The 25,402-nt window shown below is 37.9% G+C and overlaps 1 protein-coding gene across 1 annotated transcript in view; it reads right to left on the reverse strand.

Moving 5' to 3' along the window:
• Positions 1 to 439: 439 nt before the first annotated feature.
• The window catches only part of LOC145784696 (IgGFc-binding protein-like), a 61,972-nt gene continuing 37,009 nt past the window's right edge, over positions 440 to 25,402 (reverse strand). The window contains exons 24-63 of the mRNA XM_082596559.1: positions 24,600 to 24,810; positions 24,357 to 24,438; positions 23,932 to 24,054; positions 23,103 to 23,201; positions 22,695 to 22,843; positions 22,138 to 22,235; positions 21,585 to 21,735; positions 20,854 to 20,975; positions 20,141 to 20,305; positions 19,419 to 19,702; positions 18,086 to 18,217; positions 17,778 to 17,873; positions 17,214 to 17,362; positions 16,674 to 16,771; positions 16,004 to 16,154; positions 15,494 to 15,615; positions 15,168 to 15,332; positions 14,560 to 14,885; positions 14,022 to 14,147; positions 13,435 to 13,526; positions 12,069 to 12,210; positions 11,510 to 11,757; positions 11,095 to 11,262; positions 10,339 to 10,502; positions 9,850 to 10,003; positions 9,328 to 9,485; positions 8,777 to 8,889; positions 8,452 to 8,600; positions 7,726 to 7,823; positions 7,003 to 7,150; positions 6,616 to 6,737; positions 6,052 to 6,192; positions 5,594 to 5,856; positions 4,810 to 4,932; positions 4,310 to 4,404; positions 3,845 to 3,983; positions 3,110 to 3,235; positions 2,039 to 2,191; positions 1,738 to 1,885; positions 440 to 1,453 (exon numbers count right to left, since the gene is read on the reverse strand). Coding sequence (XP_082452685.1) covers positions 1,318 to 1,453; positions 1,738 to 1,885; positions 2,039 to 2,191; positions 3,110 to 3,235; positions 3,845 to 3,983; positions 4,310 to 4,404; positions 4,810 to 4,932; positions 5,594 to 5,856; positions 6,052 to 6,192; positions 6,616 to 6,737; positions 7,003 to 7,150; positions 7,726 to 7,823; positions 8,452 to 8,600; positions 8,777 to 8,889; positions 9,328 to 9,485; positions 9,850 to 10,003; positions 10,339 to 10,502; positions 11,095 to 11,262; positions 11,510 to 11,757; positions 12,069 to 12,210; positions 13,435 to 13,526; positions 14,022 to 14,147; positions 14,560 to 14,885; positions 15,168 to 15,332; positions 15,494 to 15,615; positions 16,004 to 16,154; positions 16,674 to 16,771; positions 17,214 to 17,362; positions 17,778 to 17,873; positions 18,086 to 18,217; positions 19,419 to 19,702; positions 20,141 to 20,305; positions 20,854 to 20,975; positions 21,585 to 21,735; positions 22,138 to 22,235; positions 22,695 to 22,843; positions 23,103 to 23,201; positions 23,932 to 24,054; positions 24,357 to 24,438; positions 24,600 to 24,810 — 5,929 coding nt within the window. The 3' untranslated portion in view covers positions 440 to 1,317. The remainder of the gene's footprint in view (positions 1,454 to 1,737; positions 1,886 to 2,038; positions 2,192 to 3,109; positions 3,236 to 3,844; positions 3,984 to 4,309; positions 4,405 to 4,809; positions 4,933 to 5,593; positions 5,857 to 6,051; positions 6,193 to 6,615; positions 6,738 to 7,002; positions 7,151 to 7,725; positions 7,824 to 8,451; positions 8,601 to 8,776; positions 8,890 to 9,327; positions 9,486 to 9,849; positions 10,004 to 10,338; positions 10,503 to 11,094; positions 11,263 to 11,509; positions 11,758 to 12,068; positions 12,211 to 13,434; positions 13,527 to 14,021; positions 14,148 to 14,559; positions 14,886 to 15,167; positions 15,333 to 15,493; positions 15,616 to 16,003; positions 16,155 to 16,673; positions 16,772 to 17,213; positions 17,363 to 17,777; positions 17,874 to 18,085; positions 18,218 to 19,418; positions 19,703 to 20,140; positions 20,306 to 20,853; positions 20,976 to 21,584; positions 21,736 to 22,137; positions 22,236 to 22,694; positions 22,844 to 23,102; positions 23,202 to 23,931; positions 24,055 to 24,356; positions 24,439 to 24,599; positions 24,811 to 25,402) is intronic.

Here is a 25,402-nt window from a genome sequence, read left to right on the forward strand (position 1 = left end):
TGTGTTTTGTGTTTCTGTCCATGACGTTGTCATCTTAGGCTATGTTGTCGCAAACATAGCGAGTCTAGCTCAACTCTTAACCAGTGCAAGTAACGCATCACCTTAAACTTATGTGTTTAACCAGCTTCAGTAATCGGGAAGATGGCCTTGCAGTTTCGATTTCTCTAAATGTTACATGCTCGGTCCATATTAGGGTGGTCAGAGACAATGAAAGAGCACTTTTGATATTTTACTTCTATAAGCGCGGCGTTAGTGACAAAACAGGCAGTTTCTTGCTGTAGTTCTCATAGCTGCCGATGTTCATAAAAGCTTCGGGTGATTTACTTGATGTGGATTGTAACGATGTGCCCCGCAATGCGATGTTAATGCAGAGAACATCGTGACTTTGAGTTGCAAACTTCAAAGCTGCTGTTTCCCAACTTTTCTACTCGAAAATAAGTTCTTTGTTCCATCATGTATTTTGTTGAGTGTGGTCACCAAAATAGACGAAATAAAATGATCTCCTACACAGCAACTGTGAAAAAGGTCACTCCGCACATCAGATGATTTACAAATAAAGACGCTTCAGAAAGGTAATTTCACTGAGTTCAATTGCAAATCAAAGGAATTGACGAAAATAATACAATTTAACCTGCAACTGTTGGCAAAAATAGATGTAGTGTCATTTGAAGATGAAACTCCATCTTTGGAACTTCCACAAGCGCTTATCACAAACATGCTTCAAAAACACAAATAAAATAAAAATCTATAAAATGCTAGATCGATAAAAACAGTACGTTTGCGTAAACTTGTTCGGCAACCAAGAAGTGCAGCGTATGAACATCCAGTCAAGTTTACTGCTTGAAAATATTAGTGCTCAAGTCTCCGCCACAGAAACAACCATAAACTTTTTGTATGCAGCTATCCAAAAATGTCATTGCTATGTCTCCATGATTTATGTGTTGAGCATGTTCAACACCATATTCAGATTCATTGTGTAGGCCTATAACCACAGCGATATTGATAAGCCTTACGGTGTTGCACTGATACATCAAACTTTAAGTTCTACAAGAATGAATGAAAGTCGTCGTGTGAGATGATGACAAATTAAAGTAACTTCATGAAAGAAATATTTAGGTAACCGTACGTTGCTGCAACTTCAGCTATAGGCTATATTTTATCTACACCTTGGGCTACTTCTGTTAAGTCCAACATCAATGCTCGCAAGTAAAAAAAGTGTCTCTGTGTGGGAAAGTAGATTATTATAGCTACACAGGCCCAACAATATTATCAGGTAGATTGCACAGCGAGAAAAATAAACGGTTGCAAAAAATCGCTTTAAATTAAAGCTTCCAAACACAAAAATCGAACTTCAAAGTCAGCGCATCGAACGCCATCTGGTTGGTCGCGATTGTCACATCTTAGTCCAGTGTCCGCGCTCATTATCACGTGATTGCCGGAAACTGTGGCGGGTCTGAAAAGTTCAGTTTGTTTTTATTTCGGACAATAACAGCAAAACTAATGCATGCTGACATGGATGTCCAGAAAAAAAAACGACAAAACGCGATTATTATGATGTGCTTGAAAACGAAAAAGTAGGCTATGGTAATTTAAACAATCGAAGAGAAAAGACCAGTCTGCTAAAACGACGACTACCCAATCTACTTACCATTTCTAACGCTCATAATGCTGACACACAATTCCTTAGATTGTTAAGAAAAAATGACACAATAAACCGTAGATTTCTTTCCCGCTTACCTTCCATCGACCAATCTCGCTTCAATGGCCACTGGATGGCGACATATACGCCTTGGAAATTCAAGTTGTAGTAAATTTAAACTTTCGTCATCTCCAATGCCACCTGGGTTGTCTCTGTCCAACCATTCTGTCCATTTGTTGCCGCAGACTACACAGAAAAACAATATTATTATCAAACAAACCAATATTTTTATCAAACAATCTAATATTATTATCAAAACACAAACATAGGTTACCAAACTAATCCAAGAACAAGACAAAACTTAAATCAGTAGAAGCGAATGTACTATGAATTACTCACTGGTTGATTTTTGATTTGGATTTTCAAATGAAGAGCTGAAAGTGTCGATGTACTTTCGTAATTTCGAGCGCCACTCAACAAATGTTGCTTCGCGCCATCTAGCGAGCGTTTCTAATTCCGTTTCCCCATCACCACAGACCTCAGAAAGATCTTCTGAAAGAATGAGGAATTTTTTCATCAAAATGTATTTCTAGAAGTAGGCTGTGTTTTGCAATTATGTACGCTGTACACTGTACAGTTTACGCTTTGCCATCCATTGAGTCATATCACGATTAGTCTGTCGTCGTCCAACCAACAGAATCATGTTATTTATGTTATTATCCTACTTGAAGTTAGCAATACAGTAGGCCAGACGGTGATTTTATATTACAGTAGTAACAACTGCTAAATTTCATGTTTGAATAAAAAGAAGAAAAATTACCCATAATTCATTTATTCAACATAACTCATCGTAGAAAAGGCACAAATCAAGCAGTTGAATGCTTTGCCAAATAAAGCTTTGGTAGAGAGTTTGCTTTGTTGAGCAAAAGACAAACAAAACAAAGTAACTTTAGCGGGTTTAACATGTTTCATTACAAAAATATATAACATAATTAAAAAATTGTCATCCTATTTAAAATCATCTCTCAGGGCAGATCTGAATTTCAGACTAAGATAGGTGGAAGCCCTACGAATTAAACATCATAATCCATCTCTCAACCGGCAGTTATTCGTCTGTGGATCATCGTTCCTTTTGTGTGTCGTTACAGTTATAGTAGGCCTACATAGTCAGATTTATCTTATAATTTTCATTTTATGTATATTGCAGATTTAAGTAATTTCTGATGAGGACACACGCACGTGTCGAACACGTAAAGTTGATTTTTTAACTATGTTATATATTTTTGTAATGAAACCCGCTAAATTTATTTTGTTTTGTTTGTCTTTGCCAAATAAATTAAACAGACGGTTTGTCTTGTGCAGTGGGCTAGCCTACTGCACGTTTACTAAACCGCAACAACAAGGCGAATAATTCGCTGATGTTATTGATTACGCGGAAGCAATTTGCTGCTGGTCATGATCATGGCTCACCTTCTGTTTTATTGCATTCTTTCTTGTTTGGATCCAATACGTATCCTTCAGGACAACTACACGCTGCTATACCATTTACACTTTCACACGTGTGGCTGCATCCTCCATTGTTGTACTCACATTCATCTGCAAAGGATACGCTTCAGTAAACACGACAAAATAGAATTGACTTTTTCATTATTTTTGTAATATTTTGAATTTTCCCTGTTTCAACCAACATATCACTTGTTGTGAACGGTATTGATGGGTTCCACCAAACCAGTCGTGATGTTGTTCCGTGTAACTTATGCTTGCTGTGGTACTTTCTGAATGCGAAAGCTTTTCCGTAGGCTATTGTTTTATTAGCGCCCTGTGTTGTGGGTGATGTGCAGTGAATATCCTTCCATTTTTTTTTTTTGTATGAGACGTACGCGTACCACTAATAGATGCAATCAAAACATTTGAAAATTCGATCATTTTTTTTAGAAAGTTGATTCCTCAGCGTCTTTTCGTCCGTAGCTGATTACCGGGAAGTTGTAAATCAAACAGAATCCGTGTATGATCAGCTTCATGATGATTAATTGAAATTATGTTGATCATTACTTCTGGTGTAGCCAACGTAGATAGATACATTCATTTTTATGCAAACTACTTATTAATAAATGGCATTGAATGATGTACAGCAAAGCGAGTTTTCCTTGCTGCATATATCTGTGTATCTTTTAGGATAACGTTTTCCATGAGTGTCTCTCTCACCTATCCAGTGGCATCCATCTTCATTCTCTCTTATTCCGCAGTACTGATCATCATAGCAGGATGCGGGGGCACAAGAGAGCTCTCCATCGATGCATTGGCACGCACTTGTGCAATTATCCACCATTCGGGCTTCGTTTGCCTGTGCAAGAACGACACATTGTTTACGACAATAGAAGTAGCTGCTTGTTTATTAGGCTACATAGGCTTCTTATTATTTCGAGCAAAAATTACAATCAAATAAATGAAGTCATGACAATTGGAAGATAGGATAAAATTTTGTGCTTTGCAATAAACAAAATTATAAAATGCGATAGAAGAAGTGAGGAGCATGAAGTGAGATGGAAGTATCGCAGGAAGAAAACGTACAGACCAACTATGAGCTGGCGTGCAACAAATGACATTCCTTAACAACCACACTTGTTGATAAGTTGCACATTTACAATTACCGTGTAACATCTCACTCACCTTAACGTACGCCCCGCTAGGTGTCATGCAACCGCACTGGGTCGGCAAGACACAATCGTTGTTATCTTTGAGGTATCCACTTTGACACTGGCATGCTGTTGATGTGATGGCAAGTAGTTAATGATCAATGTATAAATACCGAATATAATTCGAGTCTAGAACGGTCAGTGTAAGTCCCAAAGAAAGGGATGTGACGACTAAAGCGAGCGCTTTGCAGATTAGTGTGAGGTTTGTTAAAAGTTGGTTATTATGCCTATTTCAAAAATTATTTCAAGATATATTTCCAGATTTCAACATACAGGTTACCGTAGGCTACCAAATTTTAAAATGTTTGCAAAATTAACAAAGTGTCTTGTGTTGTTTCTCATTGACTTTAAATGAATATATTGAAGCACTAAGCTAAGTTTTTGTTTGCGTAAATCAGACGAAAAGTGCATGACGATTTTAAGTCGTTTAAAAAACTGTTTTGCATGAAGTTCAAATGATGTCAAGTTGCTCACCATCTTCACAGGTATCCCCCAATAGTGAGTTTGCACGACATCTACCGGCAGAGCGATCATGACATGTAGGTTGGCATTGTGGCGCACATGAGTTGTAATGACTATTCAGTGGACAAATCATGGCTAAACAACAAAACAGCTCCATCAGTCATTGAAGACGGTGAGAGAAACACGCCATGTACTTTTAGAGGATAGAATTAAATGATTAATTGAACTACCATTCAACGTTTTATAGGCAGAGAAAACTTTTTCTCGAACCGTTGAAAATTAATGATCAGATCACCGTTTCAATGCGTGATGGAAATCTACAGGTAAATCTGCATCAGGCATTGCAGAACGATTTATCTGTAGATTAGATGCAGATTTATCTGTAGATTTCCACCACGCATTGAAGCGGTGATCTGATAATGAAATTTTCTACGGTTCGAGAAAAAGTTTTCTCTGCCTATTAAACGTTGAATGGTAGTTTAATTAATTATTTCTGAAAGTTCCTTGGTTTCATATTATCAGAATTAAATGAATCCGTAGATAATGTTGTCAACATACAATACATTACAAAAACAATCTGTCAAATGTTTTATCCTCATAACCATTCAAGCTTACAAGCTAGGTCTTTTTGGAATCATGCACCCTAGCCGTGGCTATACCTAATCGGATACCGGTCTATGATTTCTAAAATTTGTTATACTTTTGTCTACATTCCAAGTTTATAACATTCAAGATTTGTGCTCTTTTGTTGGTCAGCTCGATTAAAAATAAAAGCACTTGCATTCTAAACGCTTACTTGTGTTTGAGTTATCTCGCCATGTTGTTGGTATTCCTCCTGCGTTTCTGCAGACACGAGCGTAATCTGAAATGACAAGTTGTTCTGCTTCTGTGGTCGCGGTGGTGCATGCGTCCAAAACGCAATTATCGTAGTAACTCTGTGGTGGCACCAGATTGTGACAAGAACTGAATGGACCATCTTTTTGCGTCAAAACAACGCAAGATTGCGATCGTTCATCGTTGCAAGGCAGTGGAGGTTCCGCTGAGATCTCATCCATACAACTGAAATAATTATATACAAATTAAAAAAAAAGTAGAAAAAAACAAACATGTTTTGCAAAATTTTCCAATTGAGCAAGGTATTTCAACCGGATAAACTCAGACAGCGACTCATAATCTGATATTTACAGCGACTGCTTATAATTTTACAATAAAATTTAATCAAAGTGTTTTTTACCGCGTCAAAAAACACTTTACCTGTTGTCATCTGAAGACGACTGCCATTGGTTAGTAAAGTCTAAAACGTCACTGGATACGTCATTTGTGATATCGTCATCGAAATTGCCACAAAGTCCTTCAACCCTTCCATGCAATTGTCTCCAAGCATCGATTTGCAAACTGCAAGTTGTAAAGATGAATCAATTTCTTGAAATCAAACACTAATTTGTGACGCTGCTTCACTGAGTAACTGGATGTAGTAATGCATATACATAGCAGGGTCATATCAAAGATCACAGAAACGACAGCAAGTTGTTTTCTATTCCTATTCACCACCTATAAGAGTAAACTTTCTAAAGTACTGAAGTAGAGTGCACGTTTGATCAATAACTCAGTCAAATAAAACTTTCCTAAATAAGCGATGCTGGAAGAAATCGTGGAAAAATAGAACATGACCTTCTTTTCCGGCTCAGCCATTTTTCTCTTTATCATTAGACACTTTTCGCTTCTTTTTCTTTTTAAAAAGTGATTAAGAAACTGCTTTCTTATTCATAAATTTACAGCCCGTTGCATCTTACAAGAGAAGGTGAAAAAAGTCCTCACCTTCCATTGAAGTTCCATCGGACCACCAACCCCATCGGTAACGTGGCAACAGTGTACCTCCCTATACTTTCCACATTAACCCCGTCTCTTGGTTCCCCAGGCAGGTGGGTAAGGCCGTCGGTCTGGAAAAAAGTAATTGGTAATAATCAAAATCGAATTAAGAAAGGTATTTGATTCCGGTTAATAATTCTTAACGTAGAAAATAGTCGTCCAGAAATTAAAGTATAAACTTTGTTTAATTTTCTTAGTGAGAGCAATCACTGCAGAATAGAGCAGCTTACTAGATGTAGGCTACAACTGGATAAATTAAATAAACCTATATTGCCAAATTAATATTACTCAATTAATCTTGTTGCAACAACATGACAGAAAGTATCGTATAGCTACCTCAATACTTCCATCAGCTCTTATAATCACTGTGCGCTGGTGGCCATCAAACGTGATGAGGATCTCATTGATTCTAGGGAAGAAACTCTCGTCGGGTTGAAAAGTTGCTGTAACCCTGAAGCTACTTTGATCCAAAAGGTCAAATGATCTGAAGACGACATCAAGTAAGTAAGAAGTCCGACACTTTATTTAGGCTTCATTTACTTTTCATTGCATGGACATGTGAAACATTGGTGAAAAAAGTTTCATAAAGCGTTAGAGACGCCATGCATTGTGATAAACAATCACAAAAAGGATTGTATCATTTGACGCTAACTACAGTACATTCTGGCTGCATAACTTCGGCACACATCTTTGATGCAGCAGCCTACAAGTGTAAAGTAACCTATCTACAGCGTTTTTCAAACATACACTGGTTCCATCAATTCTTGGTCGTTTTCAGCTTTTCGAATTTTAAGCAAATATGTTTTTGAATAAAACAAACAGTCACTGAACACCAAATTTCACAAATGAACCAATTTAAGGAGAAAGAGTCATTGTTGGACAACTGACCAACATTACCCAGAAACCATCAAAAATTCTTTGGCGATCAAAAAAAGTTTTTATTTTGGCTAGTGTAATAGACCCACTATATACTTTTCAATCTGTATAAATTTTCCATGAAACAACATAATTCAAATGTAAACTACAATTTTAAAAGCAAAATCAAGCAAGTAGACTTACCGGACTAAAACGTAAGAACACTTAGCCGGCAGATCGAATGCATCGCCATCGAAAGTGTGGAAGTGGGCACCAGACAATATGCTGCACATAGCTCGACCCTGAAGAAGATGAAACACATCTATTTGCCGCGTATGTTAAAGCTGCTCAGAAATATTAACTGAAATCAACCTTGTTGGTTGCAACACACGATGACTGGGAGTGAAGATGAGCACTCACGTTTATTCTGGTTTATATTCTCACGCATACTGTATAATATTAATATAAACAGAAGGTGGGAAAGCACCCCCAAGTTAATGGTTGAGCTAACGTCTCGTAACAGCCTATTCTGTGTGTTCATTTTTAGATTACTTTTGACGGAGAGTTTTTTTAATTTTGGAAAGGCTTGCTTAATCACAAATTTAATTTTAGTGCTTTGAGCTCATTTGTGTTGTATAGCCCATAGATAACTTTATATAAATAACAAAACGCTCTATGTGTAGTTTTACATATTTTTCATAAAGGTCAGCTTTTTATAGTCAGGTACAGCCATCCTACTGTACTGTACTTTCACAACTCAACCCTAAACCCTGAGATAAAACGCCATAAGAGGCATACAAACGTACTGCTCCGTGTGAAGTGAAGGACATATTGTATGTAGAAAATAAGTGGAATTTCAAACTTTAGATTTTATTATCAGATTTTCTGCGGAACTTAATTAATAATAAGGTTATTATATCAACTACGTACCGATGGTCTTCTGATACAAGCAAAGACACCGTCTTCATCACGCCGGCATACTTCATTATCTTTACACCCCTCAATGTTACGGCATTCTGCTCTGTCTTCCCCGAAACAGGTGCACTCCTCAATACAGTTTTGTTTGGTAAAGTTTCCACCTGCATCATACGGTATTCATTCAATCACGCGACGTGGGCTGAGTTATAGACGCTATCTTCCACTATGAAGTACCGAGCATCAAAATCTTTCTAAAACTTTATTAAAGTAAATTTTCCGGATTTTTAATTTTCATTTGATGATCCCTTTTTCAAACGAAATAACAAACCACACATACCGTATGTAGAAACCACTCCACCAATGGAGCAAGCGCAATCTGCAAGAGGGACACACACACTTTCTTTCAAGATGTATCCAGTGTCGCATACGCATGTTTCCATCATTGGACAACTGTAAAGAAATGTGTGATGAAATTGGTAAAATAACACGCTAACAAGAGCACCGTTGTACATGGCTTAATAGTCCTTAAAGTTTCATCAAGTTGTTTAGCTTTCAACGAATTCACACACAAGGATTCCTCTGGTCATAACATTTCCAAGCCACACAATCCGTTAACTTTTCGTGCCGTGTACTAAAGAATAACATTTTTATCAGTATTGAATATAATTCTACAACTTCCCAGCAAATTGCCTTTCAGGCGAAAGAGAAGTGGAATTTACCGACGACAATACGGTTACTAGTCTACCTACTGTACAGGCTAACGCTTACTAATGTCATTGTAATTGTTATTATTGCTTTTAATGTTAACTTTAAACACTACGGTGGCTAGCAAGCAAAGGCATGAGAAGTCGTTGAGATGTAATGGAAGGAAGGACAAACCAAACTTACTCGTTGTTAGTCGGAGGTTGTCCACAAGTGGCTTGACAGGACGCGCAACCATCATAATGCATGTTGGGAGGGCACTCTCTGGGAAAGCCCGACTTTTCCCTCCAGTCGCAAACTCTCGCGCCAGAGCTCAAGCATTCATGCGTGTAAGATTGAACGGCCTGAAATTGGATCATTCAACATTAAACACATGCTGTTTATTTTTAAATTATATTTTCACAAAACAGAAGGAAAATGGTGGCACGCTTCACTTCTATCAATTTCTTTTCCTTGCATGATTGTGTGGAATGAAAACAACGACTGTCTGCGTTATCGTTGGTGTTTTGTGCTGGAATGTGGATTCATGTGGAAAGCACAGAAGGATCGTGAAATTGCACCAATGCTTTTGTTTTTCGAACAAAGACAAGTAAACGAAATGTTTAACAATTCACTTTCTCGTTATGTCGTCACAATTCAAGAAGTAAGCGACATAAATCGTAAAAACAAAATGTTTCTGTTTTTCCATTTTGAATCATGTTCTTTTACCAGCTCTAGCACAGTCCTGTTTCCCCCGCTTGAGCAGTAGTCGTCCACGCATTGCTGGAAGAACCTCCTTGTTGTTGAAGATCTAACAACTCGGTTGCATGCCCGCAGCGGTCCAGTTACGTTGCTGATCAAGCCACAATGATCAGATGTATGACTGCAAGTAAAAAGAAAACCATTGACTTGTTTTAACAGAAAAACCAAGTTAAATCAACAGACTATGTCCTAAATACCGCATGGTCTCCTCCTTTATTGTTCTTGTTATAAAGGTATCCAACACTGATTAATTCTTCTCCTTGCCTGTCACTTTGCTTCAATATTTCCAAAAAATTAAAAGTTTTGCTAATTAAAAGTTTGAAAATTGTCAATCAGCTAAAGACATATCCCTATTAATATTTATGAGTTTAGTACTTAGACTGTGAAATACTTTTGTTTTTATTATCTGCGTCAACACATATTGTCACACATCCTTATTCTTTTAGTGCTGCTCACCCAGTAACATAATGCTCTTCCGTGCATCCACTTATCATAGGCTGCTCCATGCATTCCTCCAACTGATGACCGGATGCAAAAGCTGCGATGCTGTTATCATCCCTGCCAAGGTTGGGGATGTCGTCGTCCGCTCGTCCGTTGAAGTTCCCACATAACCCAGCCACCTGCAGAAACCACAAGCGACTGATTTAATAGGATAGATAGATGTAATTCGTCAATACGTTAAAAGATGTTATTTGTTGTTCTAGTACTAGCGACTCCATATAACGAAGACTTCTATCGTTGGTTTATTTCTTATGCAGCTATCAGTGAATTATGGCAAATTAGTGATTTTGTTGTACTTTTTAAATGTACGTCTGGTAACTCGGGCTTACACCAAAGTAAAGGTGTCAAGGTGATATGCCTTGACTTAGGGATATTCTTGCAGTAATGATCTACTGTATAACTTCTTATTGTTCGATTAAAAAGCAATATGGGATAAGTCGCTCTAGTGAACTGTTGTTGAATTTCCGATGACTTAGATTGGTCGTTTCTCCGACCTCCAAGACTATCAGAAGCAATCGGGTCTTTATTTATGTAAAGTGGTTGAAGCTTTTAAACGTTTGGTAAAATGTGGTTACTCCTGTACCTTTTCAAACACTCTTCCTTCACTTCACTGTTTTTTGATAATTTTATGGCTAGTAAAAGTTCTTCTTTTCCATTTTGTGCTTCATAGTTTTTACAATTAATCCAAGCCACAATCAGTTGCAATCTGACCTGGTTCGTCATGTAGACAGGAAGATGCAAAATAAGTTGGTTTCCATCAAACTCCATTCTCGTCCCCATTGATGTGGAGAAAGTAGCAAATCTTCCTCTTCTTTGAATCCTGAACTCCGTATCTTCATGACGTGTGGACCAAACATCTGTCACTTCTATGTCATTGACCTGAGAGAAAGAACGAAATGACCAGACTTGTTTTTATGACCTAAGATATTTTTCCAATGACACTTTCAATCGATTTTATCTCTTATTAACCTGTACGTAACCACCTACAAGAATAGCGTTAAACCAAACGCAGCTCGTAGAGTTTAACTTGCAATTTTATTTAATTACTTTGCTGGTGACTGCTTATATGCGTTAGCCTGCAAGAAAACTCCTTTTCTTCTAAATCTATATGAATCTTACTTCCTACCTCAATTCTGACTTCACCATCGACCACATGGAAATCAACGGTCAGGTTGCTTGATCCGTCACTGAAGGTGGCCGATCTAACTCTGGCCGTCCTTTGGTCTGAGGTTTCAGTTTTAATTTCTGCTCGCCAAGTTTGTGTCTTATCCGTGGGCATGGCCAACACGTGAGAACATGTTCCCTTGAAAGTGTAGGACAGCTTGTCAAATGTCAAGTAATGTCCATTCCCGATCCTTTCACAGGCAACAGTTCCTGGAAAGCAGTAAATGTTGCAAATACGGTTGTGGCTTAACTCGTAAAGTTTGTAAACTTTAAAAGGTTTCATACTTATACATTTTCGAAGTGATTAAAAGTAGGCCTAAATCACGGAAATAAAATAGTTCTGATGATTTTTCGGTTAAAAATAGAAATTGTAGGCTATGTAGCTTAGTTGGTGACATTTCTCGCTTTGATGTAAAACTATTTCAATCAAACCTAGGATATCTTAATCGTTTTAGTCGTTTTCCCTTGCACAAACAAACAAATGAACTTATTACAACCAGTCAATGCTAAAGAATGCTTACGGAAAGGTAGACAGGCAAGATTTCCCTCTTTATTTGCTCTGCACTCTTCGTTTTTTTGGCATCCTGCTGGGTTGCAGGAAACAATCCTCTCATTGCATTCGCATATGGAGTCGCATGTTTCTGTCATGAACCTCTGTCCGTCCTTCACATTGGAGAGCAAAAGTTAAGTCAGGCCATCACACCGTTTATAGGGCATCACTGGACAAGCTGATGCTGTATTGTTGGGTTTAACAATCCGTTGCCATTCATCCGTTATGGGTTTCCTATACCGATTCCATAGGCTAAATTTTAGCGTTTTTTTTCACACCGTAGTTAAATCAATCATCCAGGTTTATTTAAATTCAAATAACTTTAGGGAAAACCGGGGTAAAATGAGGCAAGATAAAAATGGGACACCTCTGGGTAAAATGGGACTCCTAATAAAAAGTACTCAATTGTTGTTCATGATGTGCACTTTTGTTTTCATGCAGAATTCCATCTTAACTTCAGGATTTATCTCTTTTACAGCGCAATTACTAAGTGAACATTAAAATCACATTTCGAACCATTCTTCCAGTTTTGAAGAAGCAAAACTATCAATATGTGTTCCAAGTGCATTAAATAATTCAGTGTGTTGCGTTTTTATGCTTGTATTTTGACAGATTTTGTTTATTGATATGAAAAAGTAGCAGTGCTCCCACCTTTTTCTAAAAAACAAAATAGTGGTAATAAATCATACAATGGCACTGTATCAAGTAATGACAATGTCCATTCCAGCAATAAATGATTCTGTATCTTTTCAAACTTAAAATGTAAACCCATTAACTTTACTAGTGCATCCCCCACTGCTTTTTGTTTTGATTAATATATATTCACATACATACCACGGTAGTGTTCATTTGTGGATACTTCATTTTGTTTGTTGCGGTAATTTAGCCAAAACACTTGTTCTCTCAATAAACTGTAATTGTTAAACCTGTTCTCACTATAGCCTACCCAGTGAATAGAAAAACAGGACAAACGGGTTTCTTTAAGTGTCCCATTTTTCCCACATCCGAGAAAAATGGGATACTTTCTCAGTTTTAAAAAAGTTGGCATTCCCGAAGTGGTAGCTTTGAAATTGTTATAGATTGTATGCGCCACGCTTTGATTGTTTGCAAAATCTGCAAAACAATATTTATGCCAGTCGTAACGTTATTTAGTCCGGCAACAGAAATAGTCATTTGTGTTTCATTTTACCCCGGTTCACCCTATTGAAATAAGAAATAGTGTTATTTCAACAAGAAAAATGCTTATTCCAATCATAATTGTTGCAAGTGGTTGTTGAAGATTTTTGACAGTATGCAGGCAATCTCTACATGACAGGTTTTGATAATTTTCGCTTTACCATGTAGTACTTTCCTTCCACAGTGCAACCGCAGTGGCTTGGTGGAACAAAAGCTCCGCCGGAAAGCAGGTATCCTTCATCAGCCTGGCAACCTAAATGGAAAAAATAAAAAATTGAGGCACTCCTTTCAAAATATTAAGAATTGCAGTAGGTCCAAGCTGCTCAGTATAATGGCAACAAAACAGTTCTTCTGTAGCTGTGTATCCGGTAGCAGGTTAAACATCTTGTATTTCTAATAAGGTTACCAATGGCAGAAACAAATCGTAAAAAGTTAAATTTTTGTCCCGGTAAACTAGACATATAACACTTGGTAACGTCGGGTTTAATGTAAGTTACTTATTTTATTGTTTTGCTCACGCAAACAATATTATACAGCCATAGCATAAACAAACAACCAATAGACTAGCGTTTTTAATACATCGTTGTGTCTTCATGAGAAATAGCATAATAATAATTGCGTCTGCAATATGTAAAGGTTCTTTTTTTTTTATTTAAGAAAGACAAAAGTTTTTGAAAATATATCATCCACCAACATTAAATGTTGGCTGCTGGACGACGATTAACTTTCATAGCAGCATCCCCTGTACCTTGCACACACTCATGACCGACTCTTGGGTTTCTTTTGCATATCGACGCGTCAGGGTCATCGCATGAACGTTGACACTGCTCCATGCAAAGAGTGTAATGGCTGTTGTCAGGACAATCTGGATCAGCTGGAAATTGTAAGATGAAACTTATTTATCATAAATCTTATTGTGGTTCGGTTTCTGATAATACATCAGTTCTAACATCAACTACATGAACCAATTGACAACACTGGGCAGGGGAAAAAATGTTAAGTTATGTTAGATTGGGTAAACCAGGAACCACGCTCCTAGTCGCAATAACTTTGCTTTTATTTACAATTTATGGTGATGTGCAATCACATACTTAGGTATTCAAGCGTTGATGGAAAAGCACATGATATTATGTTAGAAGAAAACACATCTAATGATACAACGTTTTTGGTCGATATTGGGCATGTGGGATTGTTAATGAAGTTTAGCACGTATGCTGATGTTTATTGGTCCCATTATTAAGAAACAATCAAACAGAGAAGCATGAAACTAAATTTGTTCGTCATACTCAGATTTGCCATCGGTCTCCAAACAGCTGGCTTCATTCTTTCTGTGTCGTTATCTTCACGCGATTCGTCATCTTCATCCAAGCAAGTATCCAGGTAGGAGGATATCAGCCTGTCCTTCATGGCTGGATCGCCGTTGTACGCGCACTGGTCGAACAGGCAGGACTGGTATGCGGCCTGCACGTCCACCACCGATTGACAATCAGCTATTGGTCCTTCTGGGTCGATTAATACGTAACAAGCGTTGCTGTGACGAGTCAGGACGTCTTCATCCACACAATCTCCAGGGAGAGAAACAGTTGCATCGGCGGCTGGGTTGTCAGGGCAACTGTGAATAGAAAGAGCGAAACTCGTGAACAACATCAAGAAAAACAAGTCGAAACACTTTAAGTTTAACGAAAAAAAGAATTTGCTATTTATTTAAGGCTTCCTCAGTTGTCAATGAGATGGGAATTCCTAAGTAGACCGACCGCAAATTGTTCGAAATTTTCATTTTTACGTCAAAAAATAACAAAGGCTTGCCACTGTAGCATGTTGCCTACAAGTGTAGTGATTTTGGCACATACACAAACATAGGATAAGTCTGACAGAGACATTTTGTCTGGCGTACCCTTCAGCACCATATCCTTCAATGATCCAACTGTTGACAAACGCATCTATGCCGGATATGATGTCACCACTTGGAGAGGTGAAATCATTGTCAGGATTGTCGTCAAAATCTCCACAAACTCCTTCGACTTGTCGTCTAAGAGGAGCCCAAGCTACGATGCGGACTCTGCCAATTCAAACAGATGGTTAAATGGTTAAAGCAAATTCTACACTTTAAGTGGGTGGCATATATATACGAAACCTTGCCACTAACTGGTCATGGTTAGAAAGCCATTTGATGCCAATTAGGGTTTAATTTTATAACCATTGATGAAAAAAACTTCTTACCTGTCTTCGCCGTCCCACTTCACAACCAGCCCCCATTCCCAGTCCACCACCGTAAACTGGCCAGACGAGCGGACTTCTACCCCCTCGCGGTTGTATCCAGGGTTGACTGTGACTCCATTGAGCTAATTTTAAGAAACCTTTGTTAGCTCATAATCGTAGTCATAATCATAGGCCTACGTAAAGAATTTGCTATAAACGCAGAGTAAACTAAAAATGAGGTGGTGATATATTAATACAGGAATAACTAAGCTATGAAAGTAGAGTAGTGGCGTTATTCCAACATTGTGCATTTTGAAAATCGTGTAAACGCTTAATTAAATTAAAATATATAACAATTAATTGTTTTTGTCTTCAAAGCGACAACTTTGAAGTTTCTTATGAGAAAACGTTTTCTTGGTGTAGCCTAATACCTAACTGGAGAATTAAATCCGCAAATGGTAATGGCATCTATTGACGTTTCTTTCAGTATTCAAAATTATTTAACGCTACGTTAGATCAACGTCAACCGACCTTAACTGGCTTTCCGGGCCCGAATTGCATAGTTTGGTTCTCTCCGAAATGCACATAAACCTCCTTGACGTGCGACACTATGCGGTGGGGCTCAGGCTGCTGATTGACAGCCACCACCATGAACTCGGGGACTGTGGCATTTAACTTGCTCCTGAAGAAAATCATCAGCTTACAACATTGAAGTAGACAGGGATGTTGTCCTATGACTCCACCTCGTTCACTATTTTTGTGGCAGGCTATAGCTACACGTTTACCTCCAATGGTTGAAGGTTTAGATTAAACAATATGATGCCAAACATAGCAGAGGTCTAGAAAAATGTAAAAGCGACAAAACGCTAACGTTGAAACGCGCACGATAACAAAAATTAATTTACATTCATTTAAAAAAAATCATTAAAATTAATGTGTAAAATTGCAAAGCATCATGACATTGCAAAGAGAAACATCCTTGTAAGCAAAATGAGCTCCGTTTGATAAAGGCAAACTCTTCTTTTTATTACAGAATCTTACAATATACTTTGAGCATGAAAGCCTAAGACTTCATGATATGTAAATTTAATTTAACAATTTCATCATGCATGTGGAGCAGTATATTCTATTATTATATGGTCTTTTTCGACAGGAACATTATTAATTCTTTCTATACTTTCTTGCAGGATGAATGTATTACCTGACCATGATGTACGAACACATTCCCATGGAGTCAAACCGAGTTCCATCAAACGTCATGTAATGAGGATCAGTGACAGCTTTACAAGTGGCTCGTCTCTGCAGTGAAAATTGTGGTTCGCATTCGCACATTTATCGTAAGCGTAGCTATAACAACGTTGAATAGGCCACGTGAACATATCAGCTTCCTATGAACTCAAGACAGTTGACTAAATCCATCATCAAGCAGTAGAGAAAATAAAGTAGGGAGATTATTTAGATTTTGTCGTTCTACAACTTTAAACAACTTCAATAAATGAATGTGTTTTAATATTGCTTCATACATACGACATGAACACAATTTTCCCCCAATTTATCCTCGTTACAGCAGCACTGCACCACTGGTCTTCAACATCAAAGTAAAAGTGATCCAAATACATAACAGATCCATATAGCGCATACGCAAATGAAGACAAAAATAGTAAAGTCTTTGGTCAGGTTTACAAAACCATATATTGACTGGGGCGGATAGCTTGTGATTGCAACAATGCACGATACATACTCGAGGTCTCTTCACACAACGCTGGAATCCGTCAGTATCGACTTGGCACTTTGACCTCCTCGGGCACGGAGGGGCATCATAGCACGTCATGTTATTGTTCTCCAGGCACTCACATTCTTGACTGCAATCTTTGTTCCGTTGAACAAAACCTGAAAAGAATATGCATCGCAAACATCAGCTAGGATTGTTTCAGTCCACAGAAGCCTTGTTGTCAAGTAGGACATTTTAGTAACAATTTATGAGTTTATCATCAAAGCATTTAAATTAAATAGTCTATTGCACAGCAGCTGATGGCCCACGATAGCACTGCAAATGGACAAAGGTGCGATTGCATATTCTTTGAAAGGATGATCATGCAGACATAATCTGGGACGATTCCCATACATTGAATAGAACACAAAGCAAAGTATTTGCAGTTGTTGTAAATTTTAGGTTTAGAAGTTTTACAACTTCTTGTCTAGAAAAAAAAATGTTTATGCCTGAAAACACATCTCCACATCACGTATTGCTTCAGCAAACATTTACAAAGATATTTGTATCAAAATGGATCAATCAAATTCCTACCGATTGGATAATACATTCCATCGATCATGCATCCGCATTTTTCCTTTGGAACGCACTTCATTCCAGACAAAATAAACCCGTCACTGCACTCACATCCTGTGGAAAAACGTTAATAAAGCATCAAATTTTGATAAGCATGGCACTTGTTAGATCACTTAATGTTAAAACAACAATTTAAAATTCAAGGTATCGTATGTTTCCAAAGTTTCAGCACTGTCGATCCAGAATTAGCCTTTCATAGCGTTGCTTCTCGATGCGAATCGAGTGTTTTAAGTCAAATCAAGCTTCAACTGAATGTTTGGTCTCACCTTCCACTCTCTCGACAACTTCAGTGTCTATGTTCTCGCTCGCCAAACAAGCTGTTGCATCCGGGTCGCTACACGTCGGTTGGCATGGCAACGCGGAGGTGTTGTAGTGCATGTTCTCGGAACAATTGAAAGCTGCAAGAAAGAGACTTATAAATAAAAGATATCCTATAGCAAGTAACAACCCTACAATGTGAAACCTTTCGCCACGTTTTTGATGGTAACCTCTTTTCAACTTGCAGGAACAGTTTTGCGGTGGACTTGAAAAGAAAATTATTGTTTCACTCCAATTTTGGAGAATTCACGTAACAACTGTTGTCATGACAATTTTGTTTAATAAGTAGAACGGAAGGAAAAACCACAATTAACACTTCAACCCTTGTGGCGGATGTGAAAAAAGACTAAAGGAAAATTCCGTTATGTGCACGAAATGCAGGAAGTGGGTACAGGGAATATGTGCAAAGATGAAGAGAGTGACATGCAGATCCGGAGATGGTTTTGAATGTGAAAGATGCAAGAAGATTGAAGAAAGAATGGTTGGTCCTGTTGAAAAGCTGAATGACGAAGTTGAATCAGTAAATGCCTTTTGCTATCTAGGAGATAGATTGAATGCAAGTGGTGGTTGTGAAGCGGCAGTGACTGCAAGAGTAACGTTTGGTAATTCAGAGAGCGTCGAGAGTTGTTATGTGGTAGAAGATTTCCGATGAAAATGAGAGGAAGAATTTATACTAGTTGTGTGAGATCTGCAGTGCTGTACGGAAGTGAGACATGGTGCTTACGGGGAAACGAATTGATGATTTTAAGAAGAACTGAGAGAGCGATGGTGAGAGCAATGTGTGGTGTGAAGCTGATAGACAAAAGAAATATAAAAGAACTTGTGAACTTGCTTGGGTTGAATGAGAATGTTGATAAGTTGGCGAAAGCGAATGCAGTGAGGTGGTATGGGCATGTTTTAAGAAAGGGCGAAGAGGATGTTTTGAGAAGAGCGCTGGAGTTGCAAGTGAAGGAACGAAGGAAACAAAGAAGACCCAAGAATACGTGGAAAGGGCAAAGAGGAGGAAAGCAGCAAGGTGGGCTTGACAAGAGAGGACGCCTTAGACAGATCGATGTGGGGGCAGGGTGTGAAGGCGATTACTTCGATTGCGGTTCTAGGAGGTGAATCCGGCCATCCTCGGTAACGGGGATATCACAGGATTAAAACTGGACTACCACTATTACTACTAAACTTTTATTTTCCTAACGCGTGAATTACCAAAAATAAGTATTTTAACAGAAGCTTTTGAATAAGGTAAAACATCCCTGCCGTTGATTCAAATAAAAACTGGACATTGCTTACGTAAATCAACAACCTCTCTCCACCCTTCGTTTGGTTGTTGCCCTGCAGATTCACAATCGGTGATGTAGGACGTAAATATTCTGTCCTTTTGCGTCGAACTTCCGTTGTAAACGCACAAGTCATATACGCAGTCTCTGTATGAGGGCCATGGGTCGGCTTCTTCGTGGCAGCTGGCAAATGGGCCCTCTGGGTCGGTCAGAACAGAACACTCCTCACCGAAACGCACCAGGTTGTCTTTAGTGCGGCAAGTTTCAGAAATGTTTCTTGGCGGCGGTAAAACACATCTGCAAATATTGAACAGTTTCATAAAATATTAAGCTATTCAAATCAAAATTATGTGTCTTCTTCTTCAATTGCAGTACTTGAACCAGGCATCGACGGCCTCGGATTAATACTTAGACAGAGTGTTTTTTTTATAAGTTGTATGAATGATTTTCTGTCTTGTCATTAAATTGTTTCAGATGAGTTTGTCTTTGTTTTCTAGGTGCCCCTTTTCCAAAATTTTTACCAGTTATGGAGAGATGCTCCAGATTTGCTTTCTTATTACATGGCCGAAAAATTTATATTGTCTTGTTTCAGTATTTTTTGACAGAGATCTGGTTTGCTTCACTAGTTGTAAACTTTCTTTGCAAAAATACTGCTACGTTCTTGAAACCAAGTGTTTGGGCTAACAAGCAAACCTCCAAGCAGGAAATAAACTACTTTGCATTGCATCAACTTACCCCTCTGTATCATAGCCTTGAACTTCCCAGCTCCTCACAAAAGTGTCCAAATCAGTGGTAACTTGCCCCCAGCTAGTTTGCCAGTCATTTGTCGAGTCATCATCGAAATCGCCACATAAGCCTTCCACCATGTTCCTCAAGGGTTGCCATGCTGTTATGCGTAATCTGGAATATTTTAAGAAAAGATAATGAATTTAATATGCACAAAACGACTTTAGGAGAAAGTTAACAGAGACAAATAAATATCCGGAAGTGTTCAATGTGAAATTTGTACCTTAAAGGAAAGACTAACCCCTTCTTGAAAATAAAATAATATGCCTTCTCATAGAAGAATTGTGATAAACTGTAGGATATCATATAACGTATGCAACAATCTAATAGATCATTGACTTCAATGAGATAAATTCGGAACCAAAAATATTTTATTGGGTTAAATTGCTCCCAATTTAGAGTGTACAAGTTCCAAGCTAGAATGAATTCTTAAAAGATTTGCTATGTTATACAAACAGACAGTATATTCTATTCGCCATAGCAGATGAATAGGGAACTGAGTTCCGAAAGCTAGTGCAATTTACTATTATCACAGCGAACTCGCAGCATCTGGCTAAAACAGGTCGTTAATATCTACATTGTGAAGTAAGCAATGATCATGCTGCTAAAAGCGAAACTCAATCTGTTGCATATTCTATTGTGTTGTCCTCAAAAACTCTCACCTGTCGTCTCCATCCCATCTGATAACAAGTCTGAAATCGAACTCAACAACAATGAACCTCCCGGCCATTCTAGTAACGAAGCCATCCATCTCTGTGCCTGGCATGATTTCAACCCCGTCCAACTGAATCAACAATTTTTAGGATTATCAAACCCGCTAAGACGAGAAAGTTCAAAGTAAAATGTTTGTCATAGAAACACTTTTAGTTTCAAAAATTAAATGACGAAGAAGTGTAGATGAGAGCTCGTTCAAACATCATACAATGTTCTTGTGTAGGTGTCGGAATCATTACGTTATCTTAAAATGGTCACATAGTCCAGTGTAAGTTTTAAACCATGAACATTACACTATATTTAACGTTGTAGGCTGTAGACGATAGCGAAAAAGCAAGAAAATCATATCATCATATTTTGCAACACTTGTATTTGCATAAACATTTATCAAAGCAATGTTGACAAAATTTCATTTACATTTTTAATAAATTTTACATTACAAGTTACTGGAGACGTCAGCTGATAGCACTACTAAAACTGTTTAAACTTCTGATACATTAAAATCGATAAATAATAACGTGATAGAAATGAATCTCAATCAGGTAAATAAAAAGCTTTCAACCCAATACCCAGACAGGAAAATTCGTCATTTTTACAGTGATACGTTGAATCAATGTAAAAATGACGAATTTTGCTGTCTGGAAAGCAGTCCATAGGGCAATAATGAGGTTGTGTATACCGTGATGCGTGGTCCTTGGTAGAAAGACATTGTCTTGTTATCTCCAAACTTGACATGGACATCCCTCACATGGGAGACTATCTGATGAGGAAGTGGATTCTCGTTCACAGCGATCACCTGGAAATTGGGGGCAGAAGTTCCTTGACGATTCCTATGAATAATTGCAAGGTCAGAAACAGTGTGGGAGGTTAGATGACATCGATGGCTCATATTTGATGTTGCCACGAACCAGACAACTCAATTCTTAAGCAACAACATAAAGTAGTCGTAGGTTGTTTACTCTTTTATGCGCAAGAATATGACTGAATCGCCTGCTTACAACAATCGGAGAAACTTGTAGCGATATCTCTATATCCTTATCCATCAAACAGTTGTTTAATTTGTTTAGTGTGGCTGGGTCGGAACAAAGTTGCTGCTCTGGATATTATTGCAATCAACATAAAGTTATTTGGAAATTTACAATGTATTGATTTTGATATGAAATTCAACACACGTTGCAAAGACGCAAATAAGTCTAAAACTTCAATCAAAGCATGATTGAGAGTAAACCTACTGGACCATGACGTAAGCACAAGTTCCCATGGAGTCGTAGGTCGTTCCATCAAACGTCATGTAATGTGGATCGGTGACCGCCTTGCAAGTGGCTCGTCTCTGTAACGACATTTTGTTACGTTTATGTGATAATTATGCTTCATACGTCATATTTTAGGATTACGCAACTATGATCGCTAAACTATTTAATCTTTTGTAACATAAGTGTATGACCGGAAATTTATTTCCTACTCAAATCACAGATCTTCAAATTACGATTAGAAGTTATAGGCAGTTGCTTCAATGTACAAAAATTGTTAACCAAGAAGGTTCTATCGTCCTACAATCATCTGCTTTGATGACATGATAAACACAACACGGTGGACAATTGTTTGATGCTTCACTAACGTTTCGCAAATCATGACGACAAACGACTTCAGTCTTTTGTCAAAGTGCTTCACTTTCTGACATGGTAAACAAAACATGTTTTTCACAAACTTTTAAAATTATAAAAAACAAAACTTTTATGTTTCTCGACAGGTAAAACAGTGTTTAACTCCATATCCTTCAGCAACTTACTCGTAACCTCCCGGTGCACCTCTGGTAGCCTAGATCGTCGTCAGCACAGGTGAGCTTGATGGCGCAAGGCTTGACATTTCTGCAGGACACTTCACCATCTCCAACGCATTCGCATTCCTGAGTGCAATTGTTCCTTCGGTAGGTAAAACCTGGGAATATTCATGAGCGTAATGATAACGAGAACGACGTTGTTATGATCATGGAATTGGAATGCCAAATTTTTTGAATAACTCCGAAGTGTGTTCTAGTTTCTATACTTAATGTATTAGATGTAGAGAAATAGAAGTTCTTGTAGGCCTACAATGTTTACCTCATAGTACATGGTATATTTTTACCTCATAGTATCTTACAATGTGGGCCTTTATTACATAACTACGTCAGCGATTGTTGAGGAAGCTTTCAACATACCTTTCTGTTGATATAATCCGTTTAAAATGCAGCCACAGTCGTCTTTGAGAACACAACCGCCCGCGTTAGAGCGAACAAATCCCTCATCACACTTGCAACCTAAAAATAAAAAAAAACGTTTTTGTTTGTATCCTTACAAGTTGCATGTAGGATTTGGGTTTTTCATTTTTCTTTTCACTTTAAAAGAACGAATGGTTTACAATCAATTTTAATTTGTTCATTTCACTGCTCAACAAAAAGAGCAACATTATCATAAAAACAGTCACAGTGCAAAATGTTTGCATATACAGTAACTTAGCAAGTAACACCAATTGTAATAAATTTGAGATAGTACTGTAATTACAAAAGCTAATTTGGTTAATTTATTACAAAGTAACTTTTATTCAGCAACGGTTGTGGAGAAGAAGGCATTTGTGGTAATGTTGTTGCCAATTCTAAACGCTTGATTTACAGATTCGAATTAATACTTGTAGCTATCATTCTTTTTCAGAAAGCAAATAATTTCTAATAGTAACTTCAATTAACCTTGCAATCTAGAAGGAGATTAGCATACTGTTTTGTATCAATTTTTATAAAGACTCTCGATCCAATCTTATGCCGCCAAAAGAATTCGTTTATGACTTAAAACTTCTTCGTTAATTTTGTATTATTCTGATTAGCCAAAATTACATTTAGTTTTTCTTCTACTACAAATACTTTACCACATTTAGGCTTATGACGATAGCTCCTGAAGAGAGTCAGACAAAAACCTGCAGCTTCGAGCCACCATGAGCAACATTCTACTTGCAATTTACTACTTTGTCTTGAATATGAATTTGATTTAACCAACCTTCTTCGCAAAAGTCGTCCATATCCAGACTTTCCTTGCATCTCCTTCCTTCTGGATCGTCGCAGCTGGGTTCACATTGACTGACACAGGAATCGAAAGCGCTGTTTGCTCCACAAACCATAGCTGGAACAAACAGGGCAGTACGTTGACTAGTACGACCAAGCGAATTGTAAGTCTGCTACCTTATACACTTTCAACTAAGCCTACAGTTTAGCGCATTGCAGAACACAAAATACTCGCGTTTTTTAACCAAACTCCTTCGACTTTAGTTTATATCAATGCAAAGTTAGTTTCTTCGTGAAAGAATTCGCTTCGTTCCATTTGGCGTTTCTGTCACAGAGCAATGCTTCGTTTCAACCAAAGCGAAGTTCTTTTGAAAACCCTAGAAGCCTGCAGCCTACAACATCACATTGCTGATCACTCACGAGTGTCAGCCACATCCCTCCAGGCTTGTATCGTCACATTACGTTCCCGACAATCATAGTTGTATGATGATAGGATATGCTCCTGCGGAGAACATAGCGTTATCAATTTGAAACCACATTTATTCTGTACGTTCTAACGGACTATTTTATTGGATTATATAAACCTTGAACCAAAACTGCCAGCATTTTTTCTACAAAATTGAGAAATTCAAAATGTCAACGTTCTCTCACAGTCTTGCTTACCCTCATGGTCTCGTTGCCGTCATACGCGCACATATCATACATGCAGCTTTCGTAGGCTGCGTATGGATCGAAAACGTCATGACACGGAAAGAATGGACCCTCTGGGTCGACCAAAATGTAGCAAGCTTGTCTGTGGGTTTCCGTTTTGCTCACTTGGTCTTTGCAAGGATTAGGAAATTGTACCAGATTCCCATCACGCCTCTCTTGACAACTGAAAATATGACGCATGCCACGCAAACATTTTTATCAAATGCATGTGAATTAAAAAATGTATAAAAATGCGATATATGACTCATAGTAATAATCTCATATATCATACACTGTAAACGAAAAAGGCTCGAAAAAGAACCTATAAGGGAGCTACTGCGAATGGGGTTCTTTTTAAGAAAAGAACCTTTTAGGGGGTTCTTGAAAGAACCTATAAGGGAGCTACTGCGAATGGGGTTCTTTTTAAGAAAAAAACCTTTTAGGGGGTTCTTGAAAGAACCTATAAGGGAGCTACTGCGAATGGGGTTCTTTTTAAGAAAAGAACCCTTTAGGGGGTTCTTGAAAGAACCTATAAGGGAGCTACTGCGAATGGGGTTCTTTTTAAGAAAAGAACCCTTTAGGGAGTTCTTGAAAGAACCAATACAGGGTTCTTTCAATAACCCCCAACGGGTTTTTTTCTTAAAAAGAACCTTTTTGAGGTACTATTATGAACCTTCTGAACGTTCGATAAAATACCTTTCAGGTTTTTTTCTTATTTAATACCTTTTTGAGGTACTATTATGAACCTTTGATAAAATACCTTTCAGGGTTTTTTT

The sequence above is a fragment of the Aplidium turbinatum genome, chromosome 15 (genome assembly GCF_918807975.1).
Source record: "Aplidium turbinatum chromosome 15, kaAplTurb1.1, whole genome shotgun sequence".
Lineage (NCBI taxonomy): Eukaryota > Metazoa > Chordata > Ascidiacea > Aplousobranchia > Polyclinidae > Aplidium > Aplidium turbinatum.